Consider the following 22,893-nt stretch of genomic DNA (forward strand, 5'->3'; position numbering starts at 1 on the left):
GCCTACTCATTGTACGGTGTTTTTGCCACCTTTAAAATGGGGCTGGCTGGGATATCTACAGGATTCTATTTACGTAGGATTAAAAAGTAGACCACCAATTCAGTTCTCGACTGGATCTCTGACTAAATCCGTAGTATTCCAATCCCAGTTCATATTATTCCACTGACAATCTAGGCCTGTTTACTATCGCTGTGCTAAAATGCTATAAACCAGGCTTAATTTTCGTTGTTTCTGTTATCTAATTTAAGGCACTGTTGCTTATTAGCAGTTTTTTTGTTCTGCATAATATTGGAAACTAGCCGAAAAAATGATTAAATTAGGCTTAAATTAAATAAATCTTAAATTTGTATTTTTTTTATCATCGACCATTCATATTTTAGGTCAATTGTCTATTGGAAATCATATGTATAGCAAAACATTGTTCTGAAACTATTTTCTTGTGACATTTTAAAGTAATTACTATTTAAATGGGAATAAGCCACAATTAAAGGTTAAAGTAAGTGGAAGTGGAAGTTGAAACGTCAATAAACTTATTTTAACCTTTAATTGTGGCTTATTTCCATTTAAATAGTATAGCAATACATTTATAAAATTTGTAAAAATATGGCAAAATATTTATCTTTATTTTATGTAGATTAAACAACTTAATTTAAAAAAAAAATATATATTAATTACTAATTATATTCATATAAAAATAAAATGATACACAAAAAAAGGTTAAAGAAATAAACGAAACAGTTGACGTCAATCATCCAAATGAAAACTTTTAAATTATTTATTATTTACTTGGTTTGTTGTATAGAAATAATTAATTGTGATACTACTGAGCAAGAAACTTTTAATTATTACATAAATCTTATTAAGAGTGGCATAAAAGATGCACTGAAGTATGTATTACCAACAGATGCTTACATGTATAAAGCTAAAGAAAATTCAATAAAAGGTAAGTGTTAATAATATTTTAATATAAAGTTTGGACAGGTAATGATTAGGTTAGGTTAGAATAAATATGAGTGGCGCTTAACCATCCTTTCACTTGACCTAAGAGGTCTATTGTGTCTCACCCCTAGGTTTTAAGACTTTATAAGGTGTATTTTAAGCGGGAATCAGCCGGATCAATCCGGATATATATATATATATATATATATATATATATATATATATACAAATATATATATATATATATATATATATATATATATATATATATATATATATATATATATATATATATATATATATATATATATAATAAAACGTGTCCCGTCGAGATCAGGGTTTAGGTTAGTTTTGTCCACCAGTGTTGTCCGTAAAAATTTTACTAAGTTGGGTAATTTATACAAGGATAAAATTTAGACACACAACTTCGTTAGACCGCTTCATTGTAAAATTACCACGAAACTGACATGACACTGACCGTACCTCCTCTTGGATATGCGATGCAACAGCTTCCGATTGTTTTTGGACTGTTAACTTGCCGACAAACAAGGGGAAATCACGCGCGCCCATAAATACACAGTTTTGTCCTATTCAAGAGACCGTAAACCACAAATATTGAGAAGAAAAACGGTATTCCACATGTGTTGGTTCCCGTCTTTATATTTTGTCTTTTTCTATTACGTAATTTTTATTTCTCTTTGCCACTCCATATTCTGTCATACCACTCCTTTAGAGGGTACTTAATGTAGTACAAAGTCGTAGAGCTTAAGTTAATGTTGCTCAAATGTATTGAGCCTTATACTATCTAACCCTAGGCAGTTGAACAGATCGCGTTTCGCCGTCTCGTCATCAGCCTGACAGAATCGGCAATTCGTACTTTCTGTCAATCCGATTTTGTTTATGTGCCCCTGAAGGTTACAGTGTTCTGTTAAGAGACCTACAATAATTTGCAGATCATTCCTATTTATATCTAGTACATCTTTGGACCTCTTCTTTGAAGGTTTATGTATAAAAGCCTTCGAATATTTAAGACCCATTTGTTCGTATCAGTGGTTACGTTTTACCCGTTACACCAATCCGATATTGTTCTTTTGGCAATACATCTTGCAATGCTAACGACAAGTTCTGGGCCTATGAATGTTACTTTTGTATCATACCTGGCAAGTAGGCCAGCTTTTTCATTCCCTTGAACACCAGTAAGTCCAGGCACCCAAAGTAAACTTAATTTGCTACTTTTTCCATTCCGAATCCGATTCAAAAAACAGTTTCAAACTAACTTGGGGTCAATCCGATTACATTCCAGTGCCTTTAATTCCGCCCTGGCTATCAGATATAATTTTGCTAAATCTTTCCTTGCAGTTCCTTTTTACTAGTTCCTACAGGCACATCTGTATAGCATACATTTCCGCTTGGAAGATAGTGCAGTGATTATCTAGGCTTTCACTAAGGTTTAGTTGTGCTTTACCGCCGTATACTCCTACTCCAACTCTTGGTGATTTTTAATTATCTCACCAGATTTGATCATGGTATCCTTTTGCCCTGCTTCCTGGTGTTTTATTGGCCTTCTGGTCTATTATGACCTCCAGAAGATGGTTGGGGTAGTCGAACCTCCATCGCTACTGTTATGGTTAACCATGCTTGTCGTTGAAGCCTATTCAGATTCCCTTTGGTGGTGTTTTGTTGACATTTTAGCCATCATATTAGTGCGCCATACGTAATTATAGGTGTAACTACAGTCATATATAGTACATCTGTTTGCATTTCATAACCAATGTTTTCCCACATACCATTCGAGATGTCCAAAGAGAAAGCTTTGCTTTGTTGGTTATTCTTACCAAATGTAAGCCGTTTATCTATATGACTCCTAGATTTGACCTCATTCGCAACTTTGATAGTTTCTTCATACTTAAAGAGCGGACATCCAGATGTTATCTTGGTTCCGTCTCCTTATGAAACTGACTACTATTGTTTTACTGGGATTTACAGAGAGTTTTTTTGCTGTCGCACCACCTAATAAGAATATTTAATATTCTTTGGAGTGTGTTGGATAGAATCTTACCATATTTTCCTATTACGAAAATTACTAGATCATTCGCACATACCTACACTTAAAAACAAAGCCCTACGGTGCCCAACTTTTCTGCAACGGGTATCTGTATCGCTAATATTAAGTTACAGCTTCTGGGAAATGCGACTATGGATGATTTTAAGAAAATCTTAACGAGACAACGGGACATTAACGAGATTTTAGGTGATCTTATTTTTAGGTGATTTAGGAATATATATATATATATATATATATATATATATATATATATATATATATATATATATATACCCGGTATTTAGGCGTTCGACGCCCTTCCGGTAGGGATCTATGGAGGAGTATCACCTAGCCGCAAGCCCTTATCTCTTGCCGTACTGCTCCACCATAGGATTTAGGAATATTCCTTATATTATTTCCTTCTGACGGCAGACATTCTTGCGGTATAACATTAATTTTGTGAATAGTTTAAACGAGTGTTCTCCATATCTTTTCTGATGTTCTGATTTCTCAGAATATTTAAGTCTAACGCTAGGTCCAACAAAAGGTTTAATTTTTTTAGTCTAGCGTCACAGTGATTATAACTGATAATTTGGAAGATCAGCAGTTATTACTTGATAGGGTGAATAGCATAGGTAAAAATTATGGCCTCAAAATCAACATTTTGAAAACGAAATATATGGTCATTAGCAGAAACCCTCCAGAAAACTCGATAATATTCATAGGTGACGATCGCATAAAACGCGTGAAAACTTTTTAAATACCTTGGCACCACAATTAATGACCAATCGGATCCACAACAAGAGATAAAAACCCGAATACAAATGCAAGACAAGCTTTTGTGAAATTCAGACCGCTCCTATGTAATCAAAACCTAAATTTCGAAATACGCTACAGAATGGTCAAGTGCTACATATGGTCCATCTTGCTTTAATGCATGGAAGCGTGGACTTTGAAAAAAACATCTATAAACAAACTTGAAGCATTTGAAATGTGGTCATTGAGAAGAATGATGCGCATACCTTGGGTGGATAGAGTTCGAAACGATGACGTCCTTAAGAGAGCCGGCGTGGAAAGAGAACTCTTTGAATTAATTAAAAAACGCAAGATTGGTTACCTTGGGCACATATTGAGAGGAGCAAAATATGAAATACCACAGTTAATCCTACAAGGGAAGATCGAAGGTAGGAGAGAAGCCGGCCACAAAAATTATCCTGGTTAAGGGATGTTAAAGAATGGACAGGAATACACAATACAAGCGAGCTGTGTCACGCCGCCAAGAACAGAATTCTAAAGTAGAAACCCCCAATTCAGAAGAGTGATATCATAGTTTAAACGCGGAATATCCTCAAATTTAAATGTACACAGCGGCCCTCGAAAACTGCCTGTTTTCTCGATTGGAATTTGCGTTTCCTCATAAGAAATTACAGAATATATAAAGTAGTATATTTATTTGTGCTTCTCTATAGAAAAACTGACCAGGAGTTGTCGTACAGTGTAGCCAAATCTTGTTCACAAGTAGTAATTATGGTCATACAAAACCTGTATTCTTCCACGCAGCGATTATTACCGTCATAAAAATACCAAAAAACATGATTTTTTCAATAGTAAAAATTAAGCACAAAATTGTAATAAAATAAATTTTATTTATATGTTCCGTTTCGTTACGTATTTAAATTTATAAAATAAAAATCGATATTTTAAAACATTATTTTTCAATCGTTTGGCAATGTTGGAATTAGCGAGGGAACTCGGTTTTACAATTCGGATCCAGACATGCAGTAAAACTAGTTTTTATTATTTTTTGCCGAAGAAATGAACGAAGAAAACATTGGTGTTTCTATGGGTAAATAGTGCATGTGTTTTTGTGAGTATATTTTATGTGATAAGTTTGTAAACTTATTGTTGTCAATACTGTTTTATCAATACTGTATTGTAGTATTGATAAAACATGTTATTGATAATAAGAGTGTTATAGTTTGTCGTTTTATAGTAAATATTTAGTTATATTCTTTGAAATTATTGTATATATAGTATATATCCAGATTATTGAAATACAATGGACGAAAAACCGAGTTGTTCCAAGAGAAGACAGCAAAATTCTGATGTTGATTCCAAGAATGAAAAGCCGCAAAAGAGACGGAAAATGTTAACGTCCGAAGAGAAGGTAATGATACGAAACGTTTATGAAGGAATTGTCGGCAGAAAAATGACATTAAACGTTAGCCAAGCGGTCGACATTTGTAGCAGTTTAACAAAAGTATCCGTTAGCTGTATTTATCGTGTACTTAAAAATACATCGGAAAATAAAAAGCAAGAAAAAGGTAAAACTAGAGGTAGGAAAAGCATTGTTTTGGATGACGAGACAAGGAATATTATACGTCGAAAAATTCATTCATTTTATTTTCGGAGTGAAATTCCAACACTGAAAAAAATTTCTCAAGAGCTCGAAAATGATGACTGTTTACCCAAGATATCTCGTAGGGTCTTAATCAGGACCATGCACGAAATGAACTTTCGATACGTAAAACGCAACAGAAAAAGTATGCTATTAGAAAAAAATGAAATTATTCTGTGGAGAAGAAAATATTTAGAAGAAATACGAAAAATTCGCAGCACTGGATGCAAAATATATTATTTGGATGAAACCTGGATTAACCAAGGTTAAAAAATGTAATACAGTTGGAAAAGTTTGGCAAGATTTAAATGTCAAAAGTAAACGCGAAGCATTTATAGAAGGCTGATATACAGGATTAAAAGCTCCATCAGGAAAGGGACGGCGTTTAATCGTCACCCATATAGGAAGTGATACAGGGTTTCTTGATCGTGGTTTTCTTCAATTTAAGTCGAAAAAAACAGGTGATTATTAAAGAAATTGAAAGGGAGGATTCAACAATGGCTTACAGAAAAAGGGATTGCATACGAAGAATCAATGCTCAAAATTTAGCTCCTTGACATTGCACGGTTAAGGAAAATTGAATATCTTAAATATGCTGTAGATGAAACTGCAAAAGATTATGGTGTCAAAGTTCTGCGTCTACCACCTTATCATTGCGAACTTAATCCCATTGAACTTATCTGGGAGCAAGTGAAAGGAGAAGTAGCACGCAATAACAAAACGTTCAAATTAAACGAAATTAAGAAACTTTTGATTCAAGCAATCCTCCATGTAACTCCAGAGAAATGGGCTAAATGTATAGGCCACATAATTAAAGAAGAACATCGTATGTGAGAACTTGACACTTATATAAAAGTTTTACTAGAGCCAATTATAATTACACCAGGTGGTGAAGATAATGACAGCGATAGCAGCACTGCATCTTCAGGTTTAGACAGCGAATAATATTTTCTAATAGTTTAATAAGAACATCAGCATAAAAAAAACCAAAAACAAAAAAAAAAACGAGAAGAACATAGTAAGTGTATATAGTGTTTGTGTTTAAAAACACATCAAACATTATTTTTATTTTGTTTTTATAGAATTTTATTTTGTTTTATAGGATTTTATTTTGTTTTGTTTTATACTGTTTAAGTGTTTTGTTCATTTTATTTAATAAGACAATATGGCTCTTGGCGAACACCCATTTAAAAAAAGTATCGCGCCACAAGACATACCTCTGGGGTGGTGTGGAAACAGTCTTAAAATTTGTTTTAAAAAAATTTCATTGTATAACTCTTTAAGGAACGGGTCACGTCAAAAGACGTTTTAGCGTAACTTCCGCGACAGCCGGTTGGTATCAGTAAACTTTCTGCAAAATTACTTCTTTTTTATAGCTTTTTGTTTGTGGCATTCTGTATTTTTAGGGGAATGTAGGGAATGAGCCACAAAATATTTATTCATATGTTTATTTATTGACGTTTCGATCTCTATATCCAGAGACCGTTTTCAATTATACAAATGATAGTACTATTTATTTTCTATGGCTTTTCGCTTGTTGTTCTGTATTTTTAGAAATGATGTTGGGAATAAGCCACAATATATTTATTCAAATGTTTAATTTACGGACGTTTCGATCTCTATAAAGAGACCGTTTTCAAACATACAAATGACAGATATATTTATTTTTCTATAGCTGCTTGTTTGTGGCATTCTGTATTTTTAGGGAGAAGGTTGGACATAAGCCACAATATATCTATTTACATGTTTAATACATTGACGTTTCGATCTCTATTCCGTTTTTAAAGATAGAAAAAAAAATAAACAATATAAGATTATAAAAATATATAATAATAAACAAATAAAATAAATATAACTATCATTTATATCTTTGAAAGCGGTCTTTGGATATAGAGATCGAAACGTCAGTAAAAACTTGTAAATAAATATATTGTGGCCTATTTCGAACATTAATATTTGAAAAATAAAATATAATTAACGTTAAAATAAAAGTAAGTGTACGTCACTGGATTTCCAAACAGCTTTCCGCATTTCTGGGCCTTTAAACGATGACTCACTCTCTCAAATAGTGAAATTATACCATAGTAATGAGATGGTCGCCTACGCACTTTGGTGTATGGCATGTTAAGAAGAAGAAGTCTAGCGTCGACTATAAAGACTACAGCATTTCTTTTAATAATAAAATTGCAGCATTTCTAATGTTACGTTACATTTTCACAAATCATTACGTATTATAGATATAGGAGGTTTCTTTCTTTTATTGTTCTTTAAGCTTCTTTGTGATCCTTTATTTTTATAACACGTAAAGTGTACACGATTCAACAAGTAATAATTTATTAGTCAATCGATTTTTTGTAGCTAATGTCAAATTACTGCTCCTAAGAACCTTTTTATTCTTATAAAGCGGGCACGTGCTTTTTTCAGTTGTTATTTATTTTAGTTAAACTCGGTTTTTAAAACTTTTTTTGGGCAGTATTGTCGTTATTTACAGTTATTAGAGTCTCCAGGTACGTATTCCTTTCGATTAGGTGATCTCCAAGAAACATATATTGAGGGAAAAATGTAACTTTTATTTAATTTTATTTATTATTTCATTAATATAAATTATGAACAAAATAACATTTTGAAGTTCTAGTAGAAGAACCAGTAGGAAAGAGTTCAGTTCTGAGCTATACTTCAATGAACATAAGATAGAGAAGACTTTATTATGTAAAAACAATTTAAACAGCAAATGAAATAATTCTTTAATATAAATATAATATAATAGAACATACCACATAAATTTTCATGGATAAGTCTTCTGTAAATTAAAAGAATTGTTGATATAATTTATAATTATTTTTTTTTTTTCAGACTACGGCACATTTGATTTTGTCATAATTGGAGGAGGTGTTAGTGGTACTGTTTTAGCTAATCGGTTATCTGAGATAACTACATGGAAAATTTTATTAATAGAGGCTGGAGACTTTACAGATGGGGGATTTATTCAGATTCCTGCTTATTTTCCCTACCATGGTTTGTCCAGGTACAATTGGGGATACAGATCGGTACCACAGAAAAATGCATGTCGTGGTAAGTGTAATCAATATTTTTATCGATACAGTACCTACTGTTTACGATACAGTAGTACAAAATATTGTTTTTTAAATCAATAAACCTAATTTTTGTGTCACGAAGAATTTTAAACAGGGAAACTGAAAAACAAATAAAAATAGATCACTTCTGCCAGCAAAGGATGGATTCAAGAAAAGTGGAAAGATGTAGATGATTTGCAAGTGAAACACAAAAGCAGATAATTACAATATAGATTAAAAGAGTTGCAGGATATGGAAACCTAAACATTTAGCTACAGTGGAATAGCAAAATAACAAAAACAACGAAATGGAATTAGATCCCGAAAAATAAAGAAAAATATGGGAAAGGTATTTGATAGATCTATTTGGTTATCAAAAAACAAACGTAAACCAATAAATAGATAAGAGTCGGAAAATAAATATACTCAAGTAAATATTTAACACATTTTAAATACCACAGTGAAGATGCTATCAAAAAAACTAAGTTAGTGGTGGCCATGGCTCAGTTGCTATGTATTGGCACACCAAGGTTGTGTACCCGGGTTAGATTCCAGTATAGACAGCAAAACTATTTTAATTTCTAATTTAACTGAGCCGCCACTGTGATTCGGAATGCACGTAAAGCCGTCGGTCGCGGCTATGTAATTAGACGTTTACACTAAAACCTGAACCAGAAGATCACACGTATGAAATATGTAGAATAAGCCAATTAACTAAATTATAACCAGATAACAAAGAGCTTCTGAAAAAATCTGCTTCTTCTTCAAGTTCCATCTTCTATCGAAGGTTGGAAATCATCATGGCTATGCAGACCCTGTTGAGTGCCGCCTTAAATAGTTCTGCATTACGGCATTCAAACCATTCACGAGGAATGAAATATGAAGACCACTGAACAATATCGCTGATAACGTTTTGAAGTCCAAAAAGAACAAATAAGAAAGAGTTTAGTTCAGAGCTACACTTCAATGATACTGAAATGGTATAGTAAACTTCGAGAAACCTTGGTGTGAGGCTCTCGTGTATGCAACGAGTACGGTAGAGGTACGAAGAGGATGGTTTTCTATCTCGAATTATGTGACTCCGGCCGAGGCAAGACTAGAGATGATCGCTTTATCGTTTTTAGTGCTTTGAGAGACCGATAGGTTACAGAAGTTTTCATTAAAAATTATCTGTATATATATCTGTAAATTATCGTGTATTATGTTCCATTAAATCGCGATTATATCTTACGGGTTGGGAAAGGTGGCTACGAATGTAGCAACGACGAGGCGAGAGATATGCTTAAGTGTGTTCGAGCGACTTCCAAATGGTGAAGGTCAGTTGTGATATGAGGAAGCATAATATTTGGTGCTTGCATAAAGTTATTCTTTACCGAGAATAGGACATAGCCTGCAGATGGGTACCTACGACAACTTTTAGAAAACTATGTTTTACCGTTCATGGTTATTTTTGGAGACGACGTGACATGTATATTTGTTAATGTTTAGCCCCACACTACTCAGATAGTTACTAAGTATCTTGACGACTTTCAAATCACGTTAATATATATATATATATATATATATATATATATATATATATATATATATGGAGAAAGTTAAAAAGACGAGTACACAGACATGTGAATTTCCCAGAAATTCTAGAGAGCTTTGCGACATACTGATCCAGGAATGGTATAATATGCCCCAGAAGGTGATAGGGAGGGAAGAGGAAAGAAGACTCGCTACTCAAGCCCTTGAATTTTGTTTTGTTTTAACAAAAAGCTTATGAAAGTAAAATTATTTATTTCCTTTACTTGGAAATTAAACTAGAATTATTCAATTTACTTTGAATAAACTTTGAACAAAAACTTTTTTGAACTTTTTCTCTAAGCAAACAGTTAGTAAACTGAAAGCTACAGCCGAAAAAAAGTTTCTAAAATAACTTTAAATTAGGGATGACCCTAAATGGGGTGCTTTAACACATTTTACATATTTTGTCATATTTAAATATGTATTTTAAAGAAACCAGAGAGTAAGTGATGGATTCGGTCGTTACTTGATAAAAATTCATTTTATATAACAATAAAACACTGAAAACTTTATTTTTAAAACTTCCTGCGGAAACAGCTGTAGTGATAAGATATAATAACTTTTGTGGAAGTTTTGAAAACAAAGTTTTCAGTGTTTTATTGTTATGATATGTATATGTAAAAAATAGTTATGATATGTATATGTAGAAGTGAATAACCCTCTGAGTTCACGATTATTGCATCTTCTTCTTTTTCTTCTTCCTAGTCGGTAGTTGTAACGTCTAGCATCGTAATTTCGTGAAATCTCTTGTACTGTCAGTTTCCATTTGTCTCGATATTTCGCTATTTTTATTGATTATGGTAGATTCTTGTCTGTGAGTTTGTGATAAGATCTATATATCTGGCATTTCTCAGATTTTCAGTCTTCGTCGATTTCTTTTCCCGTGGACCATGCCCCCACTATACAAACTATTTTTCTAAGAACGTGGCCTAAGAACTTGGCAGTATTTTCAGCTACTATGGTGCGTAGTCTCTTCTTTATTTGGATTTGTTGGGAGATTTATAAATTAGTTCTTTTCTCAGTCCAAAACACTCTTAGCATTCGACGCCAGCAATATATCTTAAAGGCATCTATGTGCTTTTATCTGTTTGTTTTAATGTCCAAAATTTAGATGCGTATATAAAGGGAGGGAATACTAGTCTTTAATGTTAAGCGTTATACAATGACTTTTCCAAATCTTGTAAGTTTTGTTATGGCTTGCTTGGCCAGTGCGATTCTTCTTTTTCACTGCATCCCCCTTTTTTTGTCGGTCTACCATCATTATTTTGGTTTTCTGTGTGTTAATGTGGAGACCGACTTTCCAGAGTTGAGTTGGTTATTCTTCTGATACTTTTTGGATAATTTTGTTGATCTCATATGTATATCACATAGGTTGTTAACCTAACCAACTACTAAACTAAACAAACTTTAAACGTAAGTGAACGGCAAGGCATTGGTGGTCGCTGTGGTAATCTTTCCCTGAGTCTGTTTTGCAAATGAATCTTCGCCATCTGGATGTGACTAGTATATAGTCTATCTGGTTTTTATATCTTTCGTCTGAGACTTTCATGGGTACAGTCTTCTCAGGTGGTGTTTAAACTAAGTATTAGCGATACAAAAGCTGTTGTCTGTGACGAACTGTATTAGACGTTCTACCCTATTATTCCTGTTGCCAATGCTGTATTTTTTCATTATAGTTTTTAGGTCTCATCTTTGTTCTCTTTCCCGACTTTTGCGTTGAAATCTCCCATTATGATGGTTATTTCGCTGTCTGGTAGGTCTGGTGAATTTCACAATCTGGTCTAAATAGGTAGACATGTTTTTATGTTTTCATCATCGGCGTCGCTCGTGGATAAGTTTACTTGGATTATATTCAGGTTTACTGGATGGTATGCAAGCTTGAATATTATGATTCTGTCATTCATTGTTCTATACTCTTTGATGGAATGGGAAAGTTTTTTATTTATTATGATTGCTACTCCATTTCGAGATGTGTCTTTTGTTCCTGAGTATACTACAGTACTATTTCTCAATATGAACTGACCTTAATCTTGCGAATGGATGTTTGATAGATCACTAACTAGGTCGGTGCATATTTGTTTTTCAACGATTCCAAGTTCCCGTATTAAAGATATTCCATATTTTTATTCCAGCCACAGAGTTTCCACATAATGCATTGTTTCCTGCATTCACATGGCTGGTCGCCAATTTCGTACCACTCGGCCCGGATTTTAAATCGCGACTGTCGCTGGCTGGACCGCTTGGTACAACAGTATTATCAGTACTCATCAATTTCATGAATCGCAGGTAGGGGTAGTAGAACCAAGATGGGGCCCCTAGTTCTTCTACGTGGTCTTGAGGAGTATATTTCCCCATACTTTAAATGTTACGATGATCTCGCCGATACTCGGTAGCCAGATCCTCTTTTGTTATCTAGCAAAGTGCATCAGGTGACCAATAGTTACTGTGATGACACGTAGTCGGGCTTATAGGATAGGTTAACTCTGGAGAGTGGAGGCTAGGTTATAATGAAACAACTTGTATCCTTACTCTATTGTGTCTAGATTCAGAATGGTTTTATTTCCTCTTCCTTGCACCTGTCCGTCACGTCACTCTTACAATGTTACCAACCTGAGTGCGTTCCGACTATTTACTTATTTACATACATCACAGTGACCGCTCGGGCAGGTAAGGTCGACATTTGAGCTGGCCTTGTATAGACCAACTGTGCTATAACCTCCTACACCCCAATTTTTGCATAGTCTGCTCTAAAAAGTGCTAGTTTTTTCAGAATAATGAATAAAGAAAAGACATAAAAAACTGACTTCAAAACTTTTTAACATTTTCCTTAAAATTACTGTTTTAATTAAAATAAAATAATTTTTAAAACTTTTTAGGACTGGTCAATAATACATGTATGTTGATGCGTGGAAAGGGTATTGGAGGAACATCTTTAATAAATAGACTATTGTACAGCCGCGGTCATCCAAAAAAATATAATGATTTAGCAGTGTTGGTAAATGATTCAACATGGAAATATGATAACCTATTAAAATATTTTAAAAAGACCGAAATGTTTCACTGGACAAATCATAAAGCCAAAGTAGATTTTGATTATCATGGTAGAGTTGGAATATTAAATAACCAACAAGGCGTGCCAGATTCGTTTCTGTCAAAGATTTTCTTGGAAGCGAATAAGGACCTTGGGTACCATCAAATTGATTATAATGGCCCCAATATGATAGGTACTTCGTATGCTCAGTGGAGTATTAGATACGGTAGAAGGGAGGATTTTGGATCTGCCTTTATAACTCCCTACCTTGGCAGACAAAGTTTAGTAGTTTCAACTAAAAGCTTTGTTACTAAAATTGGTATTAACAAAATTGGCAACGTCGCAGAAAGTGTTTTATTTACTAAAGAAGGAATAACTTATAGAGCAAATTGTTTAAAAGAGGTTATTTTATCAGCTGGTACTATAGGAAGTCCTCAAATTCTTATGTTATCGGGAGTGGGACCTGAAGAACATTTGCGTGAGCTGAATATACCTGTTTTTCAGAAGTTAGAGGTTGGTAATAATTACAGAGATTATGTACTTACTACTGGTTTAAAATTTTCTTCCAATATTAAAATTCCCAGTGAATCTCTTCATACTCAGTTGCGCGATTTCTTTAACGGTATTGGTTCATTATCAACTGCAAATATCGTACAAACGCTTGGTTTTTATCAAATAAACAAAACTAAAGAGAAAGTACCAGACTTTGATGTAATATTTTTAACAGATAAAAAATCACCCTTGGAACAAAGCCTTTACGGATGGAGAGAAGATACTCATAGGGACATTTGGGGTGATCATAAAGAGAATGTTCTTCAATTTATGTTAACTCTTCTTAGTATAAAATCTGTTGGAACTCTGCGATTAAAAAGTAATAGTCCATATGACTATCCTCTAGTAGATCCTAATCTACTATCTGATTCCAACAATGAAGATCTAGAAAACATGTATCAAAGTTTGTCTTTTGTCTTTAAACTTACACGTACTAAACCATTTAGAAAATATGCAGTAAAATATCTTAGTAAACCACTGACTGCTTGTAAAGCTCACAAATATGAATCAAAACAGTACTGGTATTGTTTTTTGAAACAACTAACTATACCCGCAGGTCATCAAATCGGTACTTGTTCAATGGGAACCGATCCTAATCTTGGTGCAGTTGTAGACCCGAATCTAAAAGTATTTGGAGTTAAAAGCTTACGAGTTGTTGATGCAAGTGTGTTTCCTAATTCTTTGGTGGCGCATATGAGTATCCCTTGTGCAGCCATAGCTGAAAAAATTAGTGATGTAATTAAAAATGTATATAAACACTAACTGTATAGGTATTTTCCCAAAAATGTTTTACATATGCAATAAAAACAAATAAAAAATTTACCAAATCTTTGTTTATTTATTCGTTATATTATATAAATACTATATTAACGTTATTATCTAAAATTATTTAACAGCTATATAGATTAATTTATAGTCGGATTCACCAAAAGATTTCAGCGTTGGCTCTTACGGACAATGTCAATCAAATGGAAAAAAACGCTGTGCTGTTGCGAGTTCATCGTTAAATTTATTGTTACCTACTGTAAATATAATAATGAAACACACATTTCATTATCTACAAAAAAAAACAATGGTTTAGAGGTGAATGTCTGATAATAATTAAATAGAAATTTCGGTATTATCGTAATTAAATACCCATTTAGAGTTTTCCTGATAATATTATCTACTATGATAATATTGTTACTCGAGTGTGTATTGTAATAAATTAATAAACAGGAAAATAGCTAACTGACGAATGGTAGTTTGTAATAAACGTTTAACAGTTTTATGTATGTAATGAAAAAGATCTTACCGATTTTTTTATGTATGTATTCAAGAAGGGACGTTAACCGGTCAAAAAATAAGTTCATTTTTTTTATACTTTTTTTGTATACTGTGTCAAAAACATGTAGCAATTAGAGGGGAAAAGTTTCAAACAAGGACAAATTTTAGATTTGTATGCGCGACAAATTATTTTGAATATGTTGATATATAAATTCTGATCTGACTCCAACACAAATTGTTTCTACAACGTCAAAGTACAGCGCAGGGTATTAGCGATAGGACAGTGTGGAAAATCCGTGAGGAGGGAGGATTGGATCATAATGGAGACTTACTTAAAATTCCCAAAAACCCACGTAAACGGACCAAGAAGGGTACCAATCGAGAGTTTACCAACGATAATAATATGAGGAGCCAATTGAGAAGACTTGTTCACATGGAATTTTTCTTAAAGAACATAGGTACCTCCCATAGTCAAAGTTATCTTGGATGCCGTTAGTTTACACGAACATTTGCCTAAATTTCCCGTACCCTCTAGCTACTATTGCGAGAGATAGGTTTTGTTTATGAAAAAAGAGGAAAGGAAGCAGTAATGATGGAGTGTCCTGAGATAATAAGTTGGAGGCATAAATTTCTGGATGGAGGAAAAATACAGGATTATCGATTTCAAGGATACAATATTTTCTATTTGGATGAAAGTTGGGTAAATATCGAACATACAGTAAATAAGGTATGGACGGATTCAACCATAATCAGTTATAACGATGCATTTTTAGAGGGCTTGGCTACTGCTCTAAAAGATCCAAAACAAAGGGTCCAAGATCCGAGATTCGTCTTGTTACATGTTGGATCTAATATAGGTTTTGTACCAAATTCAGAATGAGTATTTTTAGCAAAAAAGATTCAGGCGACTATCATGACGAAATGAAGGGTCTTACGTAATTTTGTTTAAAAATAAACTAATCGCAAACTTCCCAAAGGGAGAGTTAAATGTGGTAGTAATAGATATTGCTCCATATCATTCGTGCAAACAAAACTTCCCAAGAAGATCCTGGAACAGACATTCAAAGAATCATTGAATAAGATTATTTAAAGTCAGAACTATTAGACGTAGCAAATAGTTATGCAGATATATACGATAAGTATAACATCGAACTGGCCGAGAAATAATACGATTGCCTTTCTATCAGTGTAAGCTCAATCGGATAGAGATGGTTTGGGGTCAAGTTAAACACTACATTGCTGCCCGAAACCCTAACGTTAAAAAAGATAGTGTGCAACAACTCATACATGAAGCGTTTGCCATACATGTCTCTGCTTAACAGTGGTAAAATTATATACAGCATGTCATCATTTTTAAAAAAGAATAATTTTTTTATCTTATCTTAGTTAATTTATAATATTAATACGAGTGATAATGCAGAGAAACATTCAATGTAAACGCTTTATAGAACGAAGAAGAATCCAATAAAATACAATTGTTCCATTCAGCTACTGTAACGATACGATCGTTACCTACAATAGCTACTAATTTGCGCCGCAAACTAGGCAACCTATAACACAATTTCATATATCGATTTACAATAAAATCGATTCCCATTGTCATTATAGGGAAAACGAATACTGGCCAGTGGCCATGTTCATCATCATCATGTTCATTTTACAACCGAACTTCCTGGATATAGGTTGATTGTTGATAAGTGCGGCAGGCAGGACTTGGAAGCAAGAATGAAACAATTTTAAGTTATTTTATTATGTCTTGGGAAAGGGGAAGAGTTTATTTTTGGTTATTTTAAAGGAATTTAGTTTATGTATGTTTAAGAAGCTACCATTTTTTTTATGAAAGAGAAAACTTCCAATAAGTTCTGGTAAGTCCAAATATCTTTCATTTAAATTGTCAGTTTCAATCATCTAAATCTTCTCAACTATTAGAAATACCCCACAATCATTCTTATTTTTTTTATATACATATTATAATATTCCAGTATAGTACCTAACATTCAATATTTGAGCCAAGGTCACTTAATGGCAAATATATTTTAGTTTTTGTTACTAAAACAAAAAAGTACAAGAACCTAGAATAAACAAGGCTTTTTCTGTTCTCTTATAGCCTGCCGGCCCAACCTCAGGGATTGGAATTTGTTTTATTATTTGGGAAGAAGATATTTTGATTTGGGGAAAATTATACCGGGATTTGGGAAGAATTATACTTTGATTTGGGGAAGGATTTTGGTTTCATTTTCTGGTTGGTCTGCCAGTCCTTAAGGCTTTTACAAACCACATAGGCTGATCCATCCTACAGCCATCCACCACCAGGACAGCGGATTAGGGAACTCCCTTTCCATCAAAAGGGTTATTAAGGACATTTATTTTCTTGTTAAAACTTAATAATTTAAATTTCAATTTTTTGTAACTGTATAAGTATTTAATTAATTTATATTTTAATTACCATTTACTCCATGTGAGTTATTTAAACATTATTAACTTACCTTTTTTTCTCATTGTTAGAGGACTGTTCAGATCAAACCTTGTTATATATTTATATTTTGGGTCCTATTTTTAGTAACTGTTTTTCTTGTAAATATATATTTTGGGGATATATTTTAATCATTATTTGTGTATATAAGTATAGGGTTGGGATAGCACAGTAGGATTATAATATAGTGTATAAAGCATTTCAGATTTTTATTTGTTTCCTATCATCTTTTATTTTCAGTTAGTATATAACTACATATATCCCTAATTGGAGTGATATTCTAAATTCACCCTGGCGCCCATCTAAAGATCATCTTAGGATTGATCTAATTTAACCTTAAGTTACTACAGGCAAGCAAACGTGCCAACCTCCTCTCTGAGCATAACTCTCATTCTCTTGAGCTAAGCCTATTCTATTGTAGTGCTTCCAGTAAATTTTATATTTTCTTTTGTATTGGTTACATTCTCGATTATTTAACCTTTTATTTAAATAATTATTAATTAATTTTAAATTTTATTTAACCAGAAATCTTACATAATTTCTAATATTGGCTTTACCATTTCACGCTTTTCCTTTTCTCATTGGCAGCAATTAGCTCTCTCCATTTTTTAATTAGCAACAATTAGCTTTTCCATAGCTTCCCCTTATTTAATTGGTAACAATTGGCGCCCAACGTGGGGCCTTTGTAGTAACATAAGTTATATTTTAGTTTTAGTATATTTAAATATTCAGATATATTGGTAACTGCGGCTATATACACTTATATTAGATAATCTTGTACTCAGTTAATATACCATCATACATACTGTGTAGTTAGTTAAGATACATTGGGCAGTACAGTACAATCAATTTGGTAAATTTTAGTATATTTTAATGACTGTGGTCTGATCTTATTTAAACAATATTTGAGTATATTTTCGAAATTTAATATTTTGATATATTTATGATTATTTTGATTAGTTTAAGATTCGTTATATTGAATTAACTTTTTTTCATAATATTAATACAAATTTACATTACTATAATTTGACTTGTTTGGTAAATACTGTGGTCTTGTGGTGTGTTGTAGAGGTTCATTATTTGAAATATTTTCATTATGTCTACATTTAAAGTAGAACATTTATTGGTTAGTGAGTTGGATTATGAACTCAAAATTAGGGGTATCAATATTGATGATTTACCTAATGTTGATGCAAAGCGCAAGGTCTTGCGTGGCGCCTTAAAACATGAGGAGGGCAATAGGAGTTTTACTCAAATTTCTGCTGGATCGATTCCATTTGAAAAACAACAGCAAGGAATATCCCTGACTATACATAGATGACTGAACTATACATGATAGTCAATATGGTCGACTAACGTCTCGCTTAGCACACATTTCAGGTCGTGTCCACTTGCTGAGTTGCATTGATGAAGATCAACACTCCTTTAAAAGGTCGGTCTCGGTTAGGATACTTACTTTGGAGGGTGAACTCGACTCTAGAGTTAACCCTATTGCTTCATCCACTCCGAATGCTCCAATTAACATAGTCCCTAGTTTTTCCTACTCCAAACCAGTTCAAGTGCATAAATGGGGTATTACATTTTCCGGTCAAACTCAACATATCGATGTGATTTCATTTTTAGAGCGTGTAGAATGTCTTAGGGTATCTAGAGGTGTTTCAGAGGATGATCTTTTCGCTGCTTCAGCTGAACTATTCACAGATTCTGCGTTTACGTGGTTTATGAATAATAGGGGTCGTTTGTCTTGTTGGTCTGATTTGGTGCAGAAGTTGAAGTCTGATTTTCTCCCCTATTCGTTCCAGGATGATCTACTGGATGAGATCAAATCCCGTAAACAGAAACCTGGTGAATCAGTTACTATGTTTATAAATAATATTTTGGGTATGTGTAGTAAGTTAGATACTCCCTTATCTGACTCTGCAAAAATCAAAATCATTTTAAAAGGTTTTTTACCTTTCTATCATGCTCAGTTAGCCTCGGTGGATATCCACAACATTGAAGATGTGACTGACAAATGTAAGAGAATTGAAGAAACTCTGTCTTGGTCTTTACATCCTCCGACCTCATCTCGACCTACTTCAGGTCCTTCGTCCACTCCGTATCAATTTTCAAATCGATCATGGCATCAGAAATCTAGGGAGCGTAACATGTCGGTTTTAAATTCTAATTTATCATGTTGGAATTGCCATGAAGCTGGACACACATTTTATGAGTGTGGAAAACCAAGGACACATATATTTTGTCATGGTTGTGGGAGAGATAACACTCTCAAGAGGAATTGCTATAAGTGTTCGGGAAACGAGCAGACCGAGGCTCGTACCCTGAGCGTTCCTCCGTCTACAATCCCATCAGGGAGTACAACCACCGTCGTGGAAGGAAATATAGGTCAAGCAGGGTCCAGCAATTCAAGGTCAGGTCCCCTATCAGAGAAACCATCAACAAAGCACAAACGCCACAACAAGTCGAATCAAGGGAAAAAGTAACTTGGAAACCCAAAGCAATCCATTCTGACGTTCTCAATTCTAGAGTATCTTCTCCTTTATTAAATGTTAGGTGTAATTATGTTAATAATATGGACCAGCAAACAGTTCTGTCATCTGTACCAAGTTTTGATGTTAAAAATGATAATGATAGTTCTATATTAGTACCTTTGAATGACTATTCTATATCTAGAGTCTCTGGCTTAGATATAAATTCTTTATTAGTTAAGAAATGTAACGATAATCGACCATATCTCCAAATTGAGATTCTAGGACAATCTTGTTTGGCATTACTGGATAGTGGCTCTAATATTTCATTATTAGGTTCTCATTCATTGGAAATGTTAGATAAAGCTAACATTAGCATATCACCTATTCCCTCCCTGCAAGTGTCAACTGCAGATGGAACAATCCAGTCTATAGTAGGTAAATTTGAAACTGAAATTTTAGTAGCTAATATCAGGAGAAACATTACGTTTTATATAATTCCTTCTGTACAAAATTCTGTTACGATAAATATCCTGGCCTAAAATAACTATAAATATATGATGACTAATTCTGTTTTGTTGTAGAAATTTCGGCGGAGGATCTAGAACCAAATTATGGTGAATGAGCCCGGTCTGAGCTTCTGGTTCTTTCGATGCGAGACGACGCTGTTCTCGAATATCAGGATTTCATATATAATAACCGAACTTTGATTGAAGAGGACAGTCAATATCTGAAGACCGCGCCCGCGATTTTTAATTGTCACGTTCGCCTATATAAATTATGTATTGTTCGCTAAATAAATTAATATAAATTATTGTGCTTTTTAATAAAATAAAATAAGAACCTTTTAATAAAGACATAAATAAATAACATTTCATTGGTGTCAGAAGTGGGATATAAAATAAATTGTGAAAATGACGACGATTTATGAGCTGACAGTGACTAATTTAAGAAGACATCTCGAAGACAGAGAATTAGCTTCTACCGGAAGAAAGGCTGAGTTAGTCCAACGACTAAAGAACGCTTTGCTAAAAGAAGGACTAGATCCAGAGACTTATATATTTGAAGATGCTGTCATCTCGTCGATTTCTAAATTAGAGAACAAAGTTTCTGGCGATATTTCAAAAGTTTCTGGTGACATCGCATCATTGGAGAACAAAGTATCTGGCGATATTTCGAAAGTTTCCGGCGATATCGCCTCATTAGAAAACAAAGTTTCTAACGAGATTTCTTCTCTGGAAAGCAAAGCTTCTGCTAACATCTCTTCGGAAATCTCTAAAGTCACTTCTGAGATGTCTGCCCTGGACGATAGAATATCTTCGTTAAAAAATCAAGTTGCTGCCGATATGTTGGCCTTCGAAGAAAAGATGAAAGAGATGGAAAGGAAGATGGAGGAAATAGGGACAGCAGAGAGAGGTAACAATCCGATTACAGTGGAGATAAAAGAAGACGAGACGAAATGTAAGTTGGAGACACGGCCGAAATTTGAAGGAAGTGGAGGTTCTATTCATGTTAAAGTCCCAACTTTCGACGGAAAATCATCATGGAACAACTACATGAAACAGTTCGAATCAGCCGCAAGAGCGAATGGATGGTCTGAAAAAGAAAAGGCTGTAAACCTGACTATCGCTCTTCGAGGAGATGCCTTAGATGTGCTTCAGACCATAGCCGTAGAGGAGACCGATGATTTCGAACAACTGAAGAAGAGGTTAAATATGCGATATGGCCACGAACATTTGGAGCATGTATATCAGTCGCAGCTTAAAAATCGTAGACAGAAGAAAGATGAGGCTCTTCAAGAATATGAGGTAGATATTGCCAGATTAGTACGATATGCTTATCCAACAGCTCCCGAAGACATGATGGAAAAGTTGGCCGTTCAAACGTTTATTGATGGTCTTCGTGATCATGAAATGCAGAGAACACTGCGATTAGCTCATCACAGGACGCTGGTTGATGTCTTATCCGCCGCCCTCGAATACGAGTCAGCTACACAGGCCTCTGGCGAATACAGTAAAGTTAGGACTGTAAAAGAGGAAGGAGATGAAGATAAACTTGACCAGCTCGTTAATATGATGAAAATTATTACATGCAAGAAAACGAAGACCATAGAATCAAGAAACTCACCATCAGGAAAACCAGAACGAGTCGGCTTTAGGGGAGCAGCTTCGACCCGGAACTTTTCTAAAGACCCTTTTATACTAATAGCCTCTTTGAAATGTCGTGAAGATAGTGTATATGTAGATGGAGAAATAAATGGTAAAAAGCATACGTTGTTGGTGGATACCGCAGCGACCAGAACCATTATACGCCCAACAGTTATAAACAGCCGTAAGAAACTGTTACCAACGAGGTTGCGACTTCGGACCGCTACAGGTGAAAACGCCAACATTCATGGAGAAATCCAGGTACAATTGGGAATTGAAGCAGAAAAGTTTGTCCATACTGTTATAGTTGCTGACATCGAAGAGGATGTTATATTAGGAATGGACGTAATGAATATGCATGGATTCCAATTGGATTTTAAGAACAAAGTAATCAAAGTTGGCAACGAGGAGGTATTTCTTCATCCACATAATGACAACACTGTGCAAGCAGCCATTACAGAAGATACAGTCGTGCCTGCGAGAAGCGAAACGATCATAGTAGCGCGACTACAGGGAATTGTAGACGAAGGGACACCTGTTATGATGGAGCCTTGGAACCACGACGATGAGGTTGGCCGTGGAATCATAATTGGAAAGGAATTGGTGACTTCGGCTAAAGAAATTCCTGTGAGACTTATCAATGTCAACGACTACCCAGTGACCATCAAGAAAGAGACAAAAGTAGGAACTTGTGTACCTGTGACATCCATAATCCGTCAGGCGACAACATCTGATAATTCCAACGACAAATTCGACCAAATGGTTGCAGTTGCAAGACAGTCTCTAAATCAGCTGGAGAAAAGGAAATTAAGGGAATTTCTTCGACAGTACCGTGATATTTTCGTACCGAAAGGAGGAAAGACGGGAAGAACTACCGTTGTTAAGCATAAAATTGATACTGGTAATGCTAAGCCAATTCGTCAAACAGCT

The 22,893-nt window shown here is 34.2% G+C and overlaps 1 protein-coding gene across 1 annotated transcript; it reads left to right on the top strand.

Moving 5' to 3' along the window:
• Nucleotides 1-731: 731 nt before the first annotated feature.
• On the top strand, nt 732-14,430 carry LOC140433341 (glucose dehydrogenase [FAD, quinone]-like). The gene is made up of 3 exons (XM_072521370.1): nt 732-943; nt 8,235-8,453; nt 12,903-14,430. Exons 1-3 carry the CDS (start codon nt 757-759, stop codon nt 14,369-14,371), a joined length of 1,875 nt encoding a protein of 624 aa, XP_072377471.1. The 5' UTR covers nt 732-756; the 3' UTR covers nt 14,372-14,430.
• Nucleotides 14,431-22,893: the final 8,463 nt, after the last annotated feature.

This window comes from Diabrotica undecimpunctata, chromosome 2 (assembly GCF_040954645.1).
Source record: "Diabrotica undecimpunctata isolate CICGRU chromosome 2, icDiaUnde3, whole genome shotgun sequence".
Taxonomy (NCBI): Eukaryota; Metazoa; Arthropoda; class Insecta; order Coleoptera; family Chrysomelidae; genus Diabrotica; species Diabrotica undecimpunctata.

Bases quoted from the DNA above. Each gene is read 5' to 3' on its own strand.
- LOC140433341 (XM_072521370.1), top strand. From the start codon at position 757: ATGAAAACTTTTAAATTATTTATTATTTACTTGGTTTGTTGTATAGAA. The intron at 944-8,234 runs GTAAGTGTTAAT...TTTTTTTTTCAG, and splicing joins TAAAGAAAATTCAATAAAAG to ACTACGGCACATTTGATTTT. The intron at 8,454-12,902 runs GTAAGTGTAATC...AAAACTTTTTAG, and splicing joins ACAGAAAAATGCATGTCGTG to GACTGGTCAATAATACATGT.